This window comes from Mus caroli, unplaced genomic scaffold, assembly GCF_978045245.1.
Source record: "Mus caroli unplaced genomic scaffold, Mus_caroli_1 scaffold_8, whole genome shotgun sequence".
In the NCBI taxonomy this organism is placed as follows: Eukaryota; Metazoa; Chordata; class Mammalia; order Rodentia; family Muridae; genus Mus; species Mus caroli.
The window spans coordinates 126,775,353-126,790,878 of record NW_028227263.1 but is presented as its reverse complement, the minus strand read 5'-3'; the positions used below and the strand labels follow the sequence as shown (position 1 = coordinate 126,790,878).

At 52.4% G+C, this 15,526-nt stretch overlaps 1 protein-coding gene across 2 annotated transcripts in view; it reads left to right on the top strand.

Annotated features, from left to right (window-relative positions):
• The window catches only part of Strn4 (striatin 4), a 24,884-nt gene extending 9,358 nt beyond the window's left edge, over positions 1-15,526 (top strand). Inside the window, exons 5-18 of one of the 2 annotated variants that reach the window (XM_021166040.3) lie at positions 1,361-1,558; positions 3,589-3,730; positions 5,312-5,468; positions 6,007-6,120; positions 6,466-6,560; positions 7,931-8,106; positions 8,183-8,230; positions 8,712-8,833; positions 12,216-12,386; positions 12,503-12,643; positions 12,926-13,024; positions 13,218-13,304; positions 14,363-14,594; positions 14,804-15,526. In XM_021166040.3, coding sequence (XP_021021699.1) covers positions 1,361-1,558; positions 3,589-3,730; positions 5,312-5,468; positions 6,007-6,120; positions 6,466-6,560; positions 7,931-8,106; positions 8,183-8,230; positions 8,712-8,833; positions 12,216-12,386; positions 12,503-12,643; positions 12,926-13,024; positions 13,218-13,304; positions 14,363-14,532 — 1,720 coding nt within the window. In that variant the 3' untranslated portion in view covers positions 14,533-14,594; positions 14,804-15,526. Of the gene's footprint in view, positions 1-1,360; positions 1,559-3,588; positions 3,731-5,311; positions 5,469-6,006; positions 6,121-6,444; positions 6,561-7,930; positions 8,107-8,182; positions 8,231-8,711; positions 8,834-12,215; positions 12,387-12,502; positions 12,644-12,925; positions 13,025-13,217; positions 13,305-14,362; positions 14,595-14,803 lie in introns of both variants that reach the window. The other variant, XM_021166039.3, reaches the window with a different exon arrangement.

The following is a 15,526-nucleotide window of genomic DNA, read 5'->3' as shown; positions in this document are numbered from 1 at the left end:
TACATAAAGTTAAGAACTTAAAGGAGTGGAGTGTATGGCTTAAGGGCTAAGCCCTTAGTAACTGTGGACCAGGCCCTGGGGTCCATCCACAGCACTACAGAAATCACCACTATGTAACAGGGACCCTGCTGGAAAGCCACAGATCTCCAGAGCCAATCCATCCTGAGGTGCTGTGTTGAGAGCTACTTTAAAACTTGAGTCTAAGACAATGATAGAACTCAGGAAGCCGACCTTCACTGTCTTCAGCTCAGTATCTGCAAACCACTGCTAGTTTAAGTGGGCACAAATAACCCCAGAGGGCTGTAAAACAAATACAATGGGAGCATGGGCCTGCCACTATACTCATGTCTCCCTGCCCTCTGGTTCCCCATAGTACCTGTACTGTGTAACTGCTGACTTGCCCCTGGTTCTCACTGGTGCCAAGAGCATCTGATAAACGCATGGAGGGCCACAGTGAGATCTCAGGCAGTCACCCATAGAGCCCGTTTTCCAGATTGCCAGGCTTCTCTGCCTCTTTTGTCCCCTGGGCCACATAAGGCATTGCAGAGGCAGGAAAGGCAAAGAAGGGCACAGGCATCCAAAGGGTCCTGCAGCAGAGCAGTGAGGCAGTGTTGTCCCTTAACCCTGGAAGCCGCACATACTCAGGATTGACTTTTTGATCTTCTCTTCTTTTTCTTTTTCCTTTAGGCCAGTCTCAGCTGGCTTCAGTTTTTTAAGTTGCAGAAGTAATAAATGCTCAGGTATAGAAGTAAGTAGACCGCAGGCTGCGGATGTAGCGCAGCGGTAGAGCGCTTGCCTCGCATGCTCAAGGCCCTGGGGTCCATCCCCAGTACTGCAGAAAAAAACAGTGTACTCTTGTGTCCTGTATCCTCCCCTGCAGAGGTCACTGTTGCTCAGTTTATGTCTGTCTTCTAGGCGTCGAGGAAGCAAGCATAAGGGTGTGTCTGTGTGTGATGAAAGCACACACAGACCATCACACTCTTCTTTCCATTTTATAAAACCCGGAATCACATGGGAACATGGAACATCCGCCATGTTCACTGTGCTGCTGATCATAGCCATCTCTCTGTGGCCCTCTGCCTTTGTCACCTTCTGCCTAGCGTCCATCAGTGGACATCTGGCTGCTCCTGCACGTGGGCTCTCTCCTACATGTTGGGGACACCGTGTGCCATAGCAGCGTGCATGGGGACCAGGGCTTCCATTGATAAGTATCAGAAGCCAAGCTGCTGCTCAGGGGCTGCTTCTGAAAAACTGCCATCTGCTCTTTGGTGGCTCCTGAGAAGGCTGCTGGCTTGTGCGTGGCTCAGCAGTCAGAAGCAGCTCAGCTCATGTGTTACCTGCCCTGGCTCTGCTCCCACAGGTACCTGGAAGAGGTGGGCTACACAGATACCATCTTGGACATGCGGTCCAAGCGTGTGCGTTCCCTTCTGGGCCGTTCACTGGAACTCAATGGGGCCGGTGAGCCAGCTGAGGGGGCCCCCAGGGCTTCACCAGGCCCTGGGGGACTTAGCGGTGGCGAGTCTCTACTGGTAAAACAGATCGAGGAACAGATCAAGAGGTGAGACCCTGAGTTATCAGGAACTCTGCTCTTCTTTCCCCGGGGAGGCTGGGCAGGAAGGCAGTGTTCCCAGCTGAGCTCCAGCCCTTCTAGATTGTGTTGAGTGCTTCCCCTTCAGGTTGCCACATGGCCTCTTTTTCTAGCTGAGGACAGACCTTGGTGGAGGTGGGGTAGAATGGTGGGGGAGGGGTTGGCTGCAGTGGTTAGCAACACATGAGACCTCCACCCTTGTCTTAAGGGCTCATTTAGTTTTAGTTCATCTCCCATCAGTAGTTGATACCCCTCAGAAGCAGAAATGTCATTAGGTGGTGCTAGGTAGAGCATGTGGAAAGAGTGACAGGAGACTGCCTGGTACTGTGGTATACCCCTGGGGTCACAGCTACTCAAGAGACAGAAGCAGGAGTTGCTTGAGCCCAGGGGTTAGAGACCAGCCTGGCCAAAAAGGAGGAAGAGGAGGAAAAGGGGGAGGACAAGGAGGAAGATGGGGGCATGAAGCCCTGGTTTCCATCTTTAACCCTGTGTAAACCAGACATGGAGAACAGACTCCTGCTTTACAGGCACGTACATCCCAGTACTCAGAAGGTAGATTCAGGAAGATCAGAAGTTCAAGGTCACTCTTGGCTACAGAGCACATTTGAGGCCAGCCTGGGCTACATGAGAAGTAACAGAAGTAGTGCCCTCTTGGTGGCTAGGAGGGAGGACCACTTTGTGGGGGTGACATGTGGCCAGAGAGTAGCAGGAAATAGTGTTCTCTAGGCAAGGGAAGTACTAGAGACAGAGCTCAATGCATGTGGGAAGCAGGAGACCCGTGTGGCATGGCTGCTGCAGTAAACACATGAGCCTGTGGCCTGTGGTCTGTGGTGAGGCCAGGTCTCAGGAGGCAGATCACAGAGTGCCTCCTAGGCCACGATAAACAGTGGATGCTTACCCACAGGGCTGTGGGAAGCCAGTGATTTCCAGCAGAGGTCTATCATTTGACATCTTAGTCTGCTTCGAGGAGAGATTGAGGAAGCAGGGAGACCAGGTGGGGCTTACTGTGTGATCCCGGCCAGGGCTGGTGGACATTAGCAATGGACAGGTAAGAAATGTGCTCTTGTGAAAGACTTAGGGGAGGGAGAGAGAAAAAAGTGTGAGGAATTGACTGGTACCTCCTAAGGTCAGAAACCCGAGGGGAACAGCAGGAGCTGATGAGCAGTAGTGCAGCTGTCTGAAGGGTAAGGTGCCGTGTGTCCTACAAGAGCCCTAAAGATTTCTAGTTTACCACCGCACTGATGTGTTTGGGAAGGGATCCAGCTGCATATCCTGAGGGCTCCAAAGGCAAGAGATTGGCAAAAAGAGCTAAAGGAGGAAACAGTCATCGAGGAGGCAGAGGTGGGTGTGGAAGAGGAAGTCCTCAAAAGACAGTGTTTGAGATGACCATAAAGGATGTTCTACACTGATTTTTCTACTGATTGGGAAGCAGTAACTGTGTCTTGGCAGTTGACAGCTGTGGTGTGACCCTGGACAGCAGGAGAGAGGGCATCTGAGTGTGTGTTACCTGAACTTGGTATTGGGGTCTGGATCCCCTGGGAGGCAGGAGGCAGGAGGCAGGAGAGTAGTTGCTGCTTATATGGTGGGCAAGGCTCTCTCTCCAGGTCTGTGTTAGTTGGTGGTTGAAGAGTTGGAGGTGACTGAGTGTTGCAGAGTGGCTGCTGCCTATGGCTGATTAGGGGAGGGGGCTGCTGGGCAGAGACATCTTCTTAGCCAGCTCATATCTGATTTGGCCAGATGTGGAGCAGGAATGTTCAGGGTCGGGGGCTTGCTCTGTCACCACAGTTGGAACTCAGTGCTATGGGAGGCACAGCCTCAGGTTTGTACAAGGGGTCCAGGGATGATGGATGGTACACGGCAGAGGCTTGATAGGAGGCTTTGCATGCTCAAAGCCAAGACTCCGTGGGGCTTAGGAGCTCAGCTGTGTCTGGAGTGTCTCGCTCTCTGGGTTCTGTCACCTGAAGCCTGAGTGTCGCGTGTGTACATCCCTATCTTGGCAGGAATGCAGCTGGCAAAGATGGCAAGGAGCGCCTGGGGGGCTCGGTACTGGAGCAGATACCCTTCCTGCAGAACTGCGAGGATGAAGACAGCGATGAGGATGATGAGCTGGACAGTGTGCAGCATAAGAAGCAACGTGTGAGGGTGAGCCTTCCACTGCTGACCTTTGCTCTGGCCCTCCCTGGCTCCAGATAATGCCCCATCCCACCTTCCCATGTATGGTTCTGCAGGCTAGCTCAGTGCCCTGACCCACTGAGTCTGCCTTTGTCCAGCCAGCCTGCCCACCCCCCTAAGTTGAATGTTTTTTCCAGTGACTCTTGCTTTCTGTCCCCATATCCTGAAAAGGGTGGGAAGCACAGGCCCTCGGTAAAGACTTGTAAATGAAATAAATGTGCCTGGGCCCAGGCCTGGGTGAGGCCTGGGGGGAGTTTTATGATCTGGGCATTCTGGTCTGCTATTGTGGTCAGGACCTTTGCCTGTGGACACTGACCTTGGGGTAGCATCCTGATCTTATCAACATGTCCTCACATCTGGCTCCCAACACCCAGTGTGGTTGTACCTTTTGGGCTCTGTACTTCTTTTCTTCAGAGTTTTGTCCTTGGTCATGAATGTGGCCTTAGTTGCCTATTGAGCATTTGCTGAGACCTTCAAAGCCCAGCTCTGAGCAGGTATGGGACAAGACGACGCAAGTCTAGACCACAAGTGGGTCAATAGTGGCTGGGGTGGCCACCTGTAGGATGTGCTGAGGTGGAGGCAGAGACATCAGCCGTGAGGAAGACCTTGGCTTTACCCAGATCCCACTTTCCCAGATGTAGCTTCTGTGGCTCTTTCCCACTCTATACAGGTACCCCTTCTCTGTCTTGCCTTGGGTCTCCTGGGGCCACCAAGGATCTATTTTGTCAGCCTTTAGAGCCTCTGGGTTCCCTTCTCCAGACTCTGACCACCCCTTACCGTATGTGTTGGGGAGGCTTGGTTTCCACTCTGTCTCTATGGTTCCTAGCATGACTTAGCATAGGGTCCTGTCCTGATGTGATTCTGATGGGAGCAAAATACACAGACCTGGAATCTTGAAGGAGGCAAAAGGATAAAGGGCATCTTTGAGTATGTGGACTCTGACTTGGCTTCCTGGGTCAGATGCTGGAGTCCTCTGTTCCTCCTAACCCCTACTCAAGACTGCCTCTGTGTGTGTGTGTGTGCGCGTGTGAGCATGAGAGAAGGGGGGAGGACACTGATACCCTGGGGCATCAGTTGTGGCCCAGTTTGAATTTGGGGACCTGGAGCAATTGGCTTTATTCTGCTTAGCTCGTTCCCACACACGTAGGATGGGGAAAAGGGCTGTACTTTGAATCTGTTCATAGGGCTGTGGGCAGAGTGAAGCCATGTCTCAAAGCTCCTTCCATGAGTCACTGACTGAGGCTCCTCATGCTCAAACACACTGCTTGTTGAAAAGTGTGTTATCACTGTTAGTTTTATGTCCAGATACAGGCTTCTGCTCATCTGCCTGCAATTGTGTGTCTCTGTATACCCCTAGGGGTTGTACCATATGCCTTCCTGAGAGCCGTGTGCTGGGGAGGGCCTCAGCAGAGGTGTGAGGAGAGATTTGTGAGTGCCCAGTGCCCACTACACAGTGTCTGGATCTAGGCTTTGGGAAAGGAGCTGGTGGCTTTCCTTTTTCTGGGAACCAGGTGGGTTTGACCCCTATCCCCACTTCTTTTCCCGTCCCAGCTCCCATCCAAGGCCCTAGTACCTGAAATGGAGGACGAGGATGAAGAGGATGACTCAGAAGATGCCATCAATGAGTTTGATTTCCTGGGCTCAGGAGAGGATGGAGAGGGGTCTCCAGATCCTCGACGTACTTCAGAGGGGAACCCCCATGAGCTGGGTGAGTGGAGGACTGACTGAGAGGCCTGGCTAGGGCAGGATCTGACCCTGCATGCTTCAGCTGCTTCCTGTCCAGGGCTCTGCCCGGACGGATATACTTCCCGAGGTGGGTCAAGGATAGCTCAAGCCCCTAGTCAGAGCCAGGCCCTTACTCTTCCCTGGAAAGTCCCTGGAAGCTGTATTCAAGCAGCTCTGCCAGAAGTCAAGCGCTGGTCCTTACAGCAGGTGACCAGTGCCTATCTAGCTCAAACAGAGGGCAGGATGAAAACTGATGGTGAAGGAGGGGCATGGGCTGTGTCTTCCTGTCTTGTGACTCCTGGCCAGAAGGGCCGTGGGGTCTTCTGGTCTAGGGCAGGGCCAGGATTTGCCTGCCACCTCTCACTGGGATCCTGCCAGTCTGTCTCCTCAGTCTGTCCCTTCCTGGGGTCAGGTCTTTACAGCTTCCCCTGTTGCAGGAAAGGCAGCGGCAGTGAAGGGGGCTTCCCTGAGAGATTGAGTAGAACTGGTGGCCAACTCTTGCTCATCCCTCTTCCATGCAGAAAGCCGTCGGGTCAAACTCCAGGGAATTCTTGCTGACCTCCGGGATGTGGATGGCCTGCCCCCGAAAGTGACTGTCCCACCTCCTGGCACACCCCAGCCCCGGCCTCATGAAGGTAATCCTCAGCCTCACACTCCATTCCCTTGGGGTCCACGACAGAGGGGGCTGCAGAGTAAGCCTGGGGTTTCTGTGTCCTCAGAGGTAAGGCCCAGCCTCCAGTCTGCAGCCTCCCTGTCCCAAAAGGTCGTCTGTCTGTCTGTTTCCCTCTCTTTTTGTCTGTTTTCCCTTGTCTGTCTGTCTGTCCCTGTCTTCCTTTCCAGCTGTGATTCTTGATCCTGTCTTTCTGCCTCTCTTCCTTGCTCCTCATCTTTTCCGCCTCTCTTTGCCTCTTTCTCTTTCCCTGGCCCTGTCTGCCCCACCCACCCCTCCCCCCTACCAGGTTCCTTTGGCTTCTCCTCAGACGTCTTCATCATGGACACTATCGGGGGCGGGGAGGTGAGCCTGGGGGACTTGGCAGATCTCACCGTCACCAATGACAACGACCTCAGCTGTGATGTAAGTTGTTGGGGTACCCCATCAGTCAGGCTCAGCTCTGACCGTGTTACAGGCCTGGGTTCTGTCCCTTTCATGTGAGAACTGTGAGAGGTCATTCCACAGCCCCTGGGCAGCTCTAACACATTGGGCCTCACTAGAGGGTGCAGGATCTTCCCCATGCCCTCCCTCTTGGGGGATGTGGGGAGATGGTTGGCGGCCATGCTCCCCCCACTCAGGGCACTGTGTTTTGGGTGGAGCAGCTGGGCTGGAATGAAGAACCTCATGCCTGGCATTCTGTGCTGTGCACCTTGCATGGGTCATTGGGACTTTCTGGTGTAGGGTCGGATGCATTTTCCAGGGCAGAGGATCAGGTTACTGACCCCAGTGAGGTTGGGGATATGTGGAGAAGAGAGGCTGGGCAGGATCTACCTGGGATTGTAGTGCAGCATCCCTCAACCTGCCCCACAGTGGTCCTTCAGAGAGGGGGAACCCACTTGAGCACAAATCTAGTTCCTAAGAATCATGGTGCAAATGTAGCTGATGGCAGGTGAACGGGTCTGGGGTGCTGAGGCTTGCCTGACAGCTCATGGTTTCTCCCAGACCGGGCCTTCCACTCAGAGTGAGCAGCCTCACCTTTTAGGACACGTCCTTTCAGAGTGTCTCTCCTGGGGTCTGAGGCTCAAGTCTCCAGACTCCCCTGTCCTAGAACTTGGTTCCCAAGTCATAGTAAGGTCGTTCCCTGTGACTGAGGCTTCGGGACCTATCTCTGCAGTTATGCTGACTTTCCCCAGAGAGGCCAGGACCGACTGTCATCCACTGCTCCGCAGCCCATGTGGCTTCTCATTACTCTGGGGCTTTGCCGGTTTCTAAGTGGGATCCACTGTCGTGCCTGCCATTGACCTTTCTGCCTTCCTCTTGTGTGTGTGGCATGTTTCTGAATTTGTGTATCCCAGCCTTGCTATCTCCTGCCCCAGGGCCTTGACATACTCGCCTTGTTCCTAAATTTCCTCTTCCCTGGTACTGGTTAAGTCCTACATATTTGCCACTCCCTCATGAGAACCTCTTGGTCCATGCAGAGGAGGCTAGGGTGTCTTGGTGTCTCTTTCTCATCCTTAAGAGTTTCCGGTTCTGTGTGTTTAAGAAAGACCTGCCTCTCTTTCCTAGAGGCCTCTGAACTGTGAGGCCCCAAAGAGTCAGGTTCCTCTGGCCCCTCCAGAGCCTCCCTTACTGCTAAAAACTGAGTATGTGTGAAGGGCTCTTCTGAGGCACACAGAAAGAAATGTCAGGCTGGGGACCATCAGTTCCAGTCTAGTCAGTTCATGGGTGGTTGTCAGTGTTTGTATGAGTGCTGGGGCATCCAAGAGGACACTGAGGCAGCTCCCCATCCCCAGCTGTCTGACAGCAAAGACGCTTTCAAGAAGACATGGAACCCCAAGTTTACCCTCCGCTCACACTACGATGGCATCCGCTCCCTGGCCTTCCACCACAGCCAGTCAGCACTGCTTACTGCCTCTGAGGATGGCACACTCAAACTGTGGAACCTGCAGAAGGCAGTTACGGCCAAGAAGTAAGGGTGCCACCCTGGAGGGTGCGGGGCCTTAGGACCTGGGGTCCTAGTGATGGGATTCCTCTTTTTCCCATAGAAATGCTGCACTGGATGTGGAGCCGATTCATGCTTTCCGCGCTCACAGGTAGGGAGATGGCTGAGCCTGTGGTAAGCCCTGCCACCCAGCAGCATAGCTGGGCTGCTGCTTCTTGCTGCCCTGGAGACCTGGAGCAGTGTAGGTTTGGTCCCAGGACTCAGGTGCTGGGAGGAGAGAACCAACCCCAGAACCAACCCCTGAAGTTGTCTTCTGACCGCCACATGCGCATTGTGACATATGACAAGAAGTACATTAAATGCTACTTAAAACTAGCTACAAGAGCCAGGCATGGTGGCACACATTTTGGATCCCAATACTTGGGAGGGACAGGCAGGCAGATCTCTGTGAGTTCAAGGTCACCCTGGTCTACAGAGCAAGTTCCAGGACAGCCAGGGCTACACAGAGAAACCCTGTCTTGAAAAACAAAAACAAAACTAAACTAAAAGCTAGAAGAAATCCTCAAGCTCCCATGAGCAAGGAAGGCTTGAGCCTTAGCTGCCTTGCATCACCTCTCCCTTGCACCCTGCAGGGGCCCGGTGCTGGCAGTCACCATGGGCAGCAACAGCGAGTACTGTTACAGTGGTGGGGCTGATGCCAGGATCCACAGCTGGAAGATTCCTGACCTCAACATGGACCCATATGATGGCTATGGTGAGGACAGACCCTGCCACTCCCTCCTCCTGTCACAGCTCTGGGAAGTAGCACTGTAAGGCTCCTGATTTCACATTGAGAGAGTGGGCAGAGGGAGATGAGGCATAATGGTGAGGGGAGAGTTGGGCTGCATTTGAGGGACAGTGTGAGCTGGCTTTTGGGGAAGCAGAGGCTAGCCTGAGTCAGGGCCAGAATGGGCTTGGTCAACTTGGTGGACTATGTTGGGGACCAGCTAAGGTCTTATTGTGGGTCAGGGGTTTGTTAGAAACAGAGGAGGTGAGCTGAGAAGCATTGGTGGGACCATAAATGGCAGGGAGCTGAGGCCTTGTCCTTCAGCCCTTTAAGAGTTAAGTGGAGGCACTGGAGCTGGGGATCAGTAGGTAGAGTGAAGCTCTGGGTCCCATCCCAGTACCACAGGAGCTGGGTGGGTCAGGATGCTAAGTTCATTGTTGGTTACATAGGGAGTTTAAGGCCATGAAATCATATCTCAAAAACCAACCAACCAACCAACCAAAAACAAAAACATAAATCTTTAATCGCACTCAGGAGGCAGAAGCAAACAATGCTCTGAGTTCAAAGCTAGCCTTGTCTACATAGCAAGTTCTAGGCCAGTTAGAGCTACATAGTGTCTCAAAAAAAAAAAAAAAAAATGCTGGTTCATCTTACAATGGAGTAGTAATGGCAGGAGGGATAACCACAATCACAAGTTCAAGACCAGCTTGATTATGTATTGGGTTTCAGGCCTGCCATGCCACATACCAATCAAGCTACTGCCCGGACATAGTGAATCCCTATTGGGAGGAAAAAGGTCTTCTCTACTCCAAGAAAAAGTTAAAGAGGAAATGATAATCTTAGTGCTCAGGAGTTTGAGGCAGGAGGATTTTAATTTAAGGTCCAGGTCAGCCTGCTCTACATAGAAAAGTCTTGTCTCAAAATAACACACTACATAGGACCAGCAAGATGGCTTAGCAGGTAAAGGCACCACTGATGCTCAGAGTTCAGTCCCTAGAACCCACATTAGAAGTAGAGAACCGACACCAGCGAGTCGTCGTCTTGCCGCCAGTTGGGTTCTCACATACTTGCGCGCGTGAACACACACATCCTTGCTGGGCAGCAGCCAGCAGGCGCAATGGTGCACGCCTTTAATCCCAGCACTTGAAAGGTAGAGGCAGAAGGATCTCTGAGTTTGAGGCAAACCTGGTCTACAGAGTACCAGAGTGGTCAGGACTACACAGAGCGACCGTGTCTCTGTGTAGACAAGACACGGGACGGGGAGTGGGGGGCGCAGTGGGGATGGACAGATGAGCAGGTGAGTGGGCAGGTAGATGGGTGAATAAGAGTTAACTAGGAGGAGGCTGGAGAGATGGCTCAGGGAGTAAGAGCACTGACTGCTCTCGAAGGTCCTGAGTTCAAATCCTACATGGTGGCTCACAACCATCTGTAATGGGATCTGACGCCCTCTTCTGGAGTGTCTGAAGACAGCTACAGTGTACTTACATATAATAAATAAATAAATATTTTATTATTATTATTAAAAAAAGAGTTAAGTAGAGGGTAACACTGTCTTGGGAACACCCTCACCCATGGTTAGATGTTTCTCACCTTCCTGAGGACCTCATTTTGTATTTGTATTTTGTTTATTCTATTTTGAAACAAGGTCTTAGAACTAGCTGTTTTTAAGAAGCCTTTTACCTGGCAATGGTAGCACACACTTTTAATTAAGGCCAGCAGCCTGCTCTACAAACTGTGTTCTAGGACAGAGAAACCCGGTCTTGAAAAACCAAACAAACAGACAAAAGTCTTTTACTAGGAGAAATGGACACCACGTCCTATCCCTCACCAAGAAGCTATTTGCAATTGATTTCTGTGAGGAAGGGAAATCAGCTGCCTCTGAGCCAGTGTCACTAGGTCTATCAGTGACACTCCAGGGCAGGCTTCATGCCTAGGGGTGGTTGACAACTCAGAACACACTCCATGTTGTTGGGGGAAATTTTATGTTTCTTTAATTTTTGGCTTTTTCTTGTTCTTTTTCTTTTTTCTTTTTTTTAAATCTTCTGCTTTAGATTAGTCTTTTAGAGAGAAGGAACATGAAGTTGCTTGGGCAGTAAGGAGGTGGGAAAATCTGGGAAGAGCTGGGGAGAGAAAGAGTATGATCACAATATAGTTCAAGAAAAATGTCTTATAGGCTGCATGTAGTCATGTAGACCTTTAATTCCAGCCCTTGAGGCAGAAGACAAGCAGAGCTCGGTGAGCCAGAACTGCTGAGTTCTTGGTTAGCTGGGGCTACACAGTGGGATCCTTTTTCAAAGGGGAAAAAAAAGAAAGAGAGAGAGAGAGAGAGAGAGAGAGAGAGAGAGAGAGAGAGAGAGAGAAAGAAAGAAAGAAAGAAAGAAAGAAAGAAAAGTTTTTTATTTTGTTTTGTTTTTTATTTGGGTTGGCTTCGTTTTTTGAGACAGTTTCTCTGTGTAGCCCTGTCTTTCCTGGAACTCATTCTGTAGCCCAGGCTGCCTTCAAACTCCACCTGCCTCTGCCTCCCTCCCAATTGTTAGAATTAAAGGTGTGTGCCACCACCATTGGTAACCATAAAAAAAATAGAATAAAAAAATTTTAAGTAGTTTTTTTTTTTTAAATGTGAAGAGATACCCAGAGTTGCCCTCCTACTCAGTGCCCTTGCCTAACTTGTTGATGCTTAGTGAGCTCTTTTTACATGTATCTCTGTGTTACAGATGGTCGTGAGCCACTGTCTGGGTGCTGGGGGGAGTAAAAGCAAATGCTCTGACCACTGAGCCATTTCTCCAACCCCACTCCCACCCCTCTTTTAAAAGATAGGATTTCACTATGTTGTCTTTATGTAGACCCAGGTTGGCCTTAAACTCATAGCGATCCTCCTGCCTCTGCCTCCTGAGTGCTGCTTACTCTTGAACATGGCTTTGTGCTAAATTGGTTGTGGCAGAATACAGAGTTGTATTTCCTGTCAAGCTAATGACCATTTGGGAAGGTCAGGCATCAATCCTAAGTGGACTTCAGGTGTCAGCAGGACTTGACCCAGAACCATGTGGAGTTAACAGCTAGAGAGACCACAGAAGGTCCTTTGAACAGCAGAGGCTGAGAAAGTAGAAAGAAAAGACATTGCAGGGACTAAAAGGGGAGCAGAGGCAGCTTTCCTTCATGCTCCACTGATCCCCTGAGCTGCTGACCTTGGCCCTGGAGAGACAGTGAACGTGGAAGCCTCATTTTCTAAGCTCTTGAGCTGTTCCTGAGCCCTAGAGTCAGAGGAGCTTGTGGGCAGTGGCAGCCACCCAGGTCCCAGCAAAGATGCAGCCCTTGGGCCAATCAGTGTAGCTGGTGTCTCTGACAATCTATTTCCTCCCGGCCTGCCCAGACCCAAGTGTGCTGAGCCATGTCCTGGAAGGCCATGGGGATGCTGTGTGGGGTCTGGCCTTCAGTCCCACCTCCCAGCGCCTAGCATCCTGCTCCGCTGATGGCACCGTCCGCATCTGGGATCCCAGCAGCAGTGGTCCAAGCTGCCTCTGTACCTTCCCCATGGCTGGAGGTGAGTTCTGACCCCAGTGTCTCACAAGCAGGATACAGAGCCCAGGACTCTGGTGGCTCCTCAGGAGGGCAGGACCAGCGCTCTGAGTAGCCTTCTCTCTTCCCCTGTGCTCTCAGAACATGGAGTTCCCACCTCAGTGGCCTTCACCAGCACTGAACCTGCCCATGTCGTGGCCTCCTTTCGTTCTGGTGATACCGTTCTTTATGACCTGGAAGCTGGCAGCGCCCTTCTCACATTGGAGTCTCGAGGGAGCAGTGGTAAGGGCCCTTAGCCAAGCAGGCCAATGAGACTGGGGGTTGAATGCCCATAGGACCCCAGTTCCTCCTGTGGTTCTGGGGACCTAGCCCTCAGTGAGATGAGAATGTTACCCATATGCCACAAGCAGGAAGGAAACAAGGCTCAGTGGTAGCCAGCTAGCTTGGCACAGAGGGCTGGGAGGCATGATCCCAATTGCAGAAGTGGCCTGCCCCTCCTGCCTCTGTCCGGTCCTGCTTCCCCCCTCAGGCCTGCCTCTCCCACTCTTCCCACTGACCCTCCAGGCCCCACACAGATCAACCAGGTGGTGAGTCACCCAAACCAGCCTCTCACCATCACTGCACACGACGACAGGGGCATCCGGTTCCTGGACAATCGAACAGGTGAGGCCCAGCCTTAATTGTCCCCTCATTGTGTTTTTTGGGGTACGGGCAGCATGGGACAGGGACATTCAAGACTACCAAACTCTGGTGTCTACCTTAGAGGTTTTCAGGCTTCCCGCTCCCAGCCCCTCAGCTTCTCAGATAAGGCTAGTAGCTGTGGGGGACTCCCAGCCACACTCTATCCTCTCTCCAGGTAAATCTGTGCATTCCATGGTGGCCCACCTGGACGCAGTCACCTGCCTAGCTGTGGACCCAAATGGCGTATTCTTGATGTCAGGAAGTAAGTTGAGCGCCTCTTGCTGCTCCTTCCTCAGGAGGGTTGGCGGCAAAGAGGAGGGGCTACAGCCACGTCAGGCAACTCTGCTCTTGAGTCAGCCTCTTTGACCCTCCTTGGGAGAGCGGGGCTGCTCTTGTGTTGTAGGCATGTGGTGATGGGATCAGAGTTTGAGTACCCGATCCGTCTCTGCCTTCAGATACAGGCTCAGCAGCCATCGACTCTAGAATGGGTAGATAGGGCCTTTAAACCAGTGTCAGCTGCAGCGAGGGTGCGCACATGTGTTTGTAGATGTACAGCCAGTGGTAGTGGAGGCTGTGGGGAGGCTCGGGGTAAATCAGCTTGCTCTGCCTGACGATGCCATGTACTGCTGGCTGAGCAGCCACACCCAGGTCTCCTTATTCTCTACCCAATGGTATTAGGCCCAGTTCTGATAGCATCTTAAGATCTGAGGCTCTGCTTTCTGGGCTGAGTCCTGGAGCTGAGCTGACTTGAGGAGCAGAGCCTCAGGCCAGTCAGGCCCTCTCCTCTCATGCCCAACAAAGGCCCAGCCTAGGCTGCTCTGCTGCTGTGGCGTCCACCTCAGTTCCCACAGCCATCATTCCTCACTGGCTGCCTGCTGCCTGCTGCCTGCGCAAGGCCCTTGGTGGTCATCCCTCTGTCTGGAAGGCTCGGGGTTGTTTATCCTATCACCTGGAGCTAGTGTCTGCTGTTTCTTTTTTGTTGTTGTTGTTGTACTGGGGATAGAACCCAGGACATTGGGCTGATCAAGCCAATACACAGCAACTAAGCCACACCCTACCGCTTCGAGCAGCTCTTGCTTGGTGTCCCTGCAGGCTGAGAGCTGCCTGTTGTGTGTAGCTTTCCTCCCAGAGTCCTCACATATACTTGACAGTTAGCAGGATGGTAGACACGATGGGGACAGAGAGAATATCCTTAAGGCAGAGGCACGGGAGAAAGAGAGCTGAGCTGCTTCTGCCCCAAGGACTTTCCATGAGGGCAGGTGAAGGGTTAAAACCCCAGGTCTGGGCTGAAACAGCCTCCTTTGCTCCACGCCTGCACAGGCCACGACTGTTCTCTGCGTTTATGGAGCCTAGACAACAAGACATGTGTGCAGGAGATCACGGCCCACCGCAAGAAGCATGAGGAGGCCATCCATGCAGTGGCCTGCCATCCCAGCAAGGCACTTATTGCCAGTGCTGGTGCTGATGCCCTAGCCAAGGTCTTCGTATGATCCCACCTGGCCTCGCCCTGGCTGCACAGTGTCAGGGGGCGGGGCCAGGCAGTGGGGCTGAGGTAAGGATCAGGGCCATTTGTGTTCTAGATAGGAATGCAGACACCCCTATACCCACCCCACCTCCATGATCCACTTGCCTGTCAGTTTGAGTTGTGCCAAAGCCCACAGTCCTGTGGGAATAAATGAGCTTCCCGGAGAAGATAGAGGGAGGAATTGGAGCTAGTGTGGTGCACTGTCCTAACCAGCTGCCTTCCCTTTGTCTCTCCAGGCAGCCCCAGCCTCACCTTCAGAGGCTCTGAGTCTTGGCCTCTTTCATCTTCCTGGAGCCTGGTGGTGCTAAAGGCCCTTTCCCCAGGAGTCACCCCTCAAGGATGGCCTCTGGGGTTTCTGCTCATGCCCCAACCCCAACTCCTGACATAGCTGTCGTCCTGAGTTTGACACAGACCAGGCTGGGTGTCCTTTGGGATCTGATTTTGTCCAAGATGAAAGAAGGTGCCAGGCTCCATCCTAGAGTGCCACCCTCCCTCATCCATCAGATGAAGGGCTGTGCAGAGAGGGGTCTCCTGGGGCCCTCCTATGTGGGCTCCAGGTTGTCCTTTTGGACCTCAGTCCATTCCTCTTGCTTCCCAACACTAACCAAGCCTCTGGGGCCAGGCCTTCCTGGGAAGGGCCTCCACTCCTCCGGGGCATTGTCCTAGCCACAGGCCCTCCTTGAGATGTAGAGGGTGGAGTGGGCCCTGTGCCCCTAGTTCTCTGTATATCTGTATAAAGGAATGGGATTTTAATGGCGCCCACCCCACGTTATCACTGTGTGATAGTCTGTCAGTCTCCTCCTTGCTCCACACTTTGGCCTCTATTTATTTCACTCTTTATTTGGGTCCCACCTTATGCCCTCGGTTCCCCTTTCAGGTTCCTGTTTATAAGCCCCTTCCTTTTTGCCCCAACTTGTATGTGAAAAAAATTGTCTCAATAAACCCTTTGGAGTAAGATA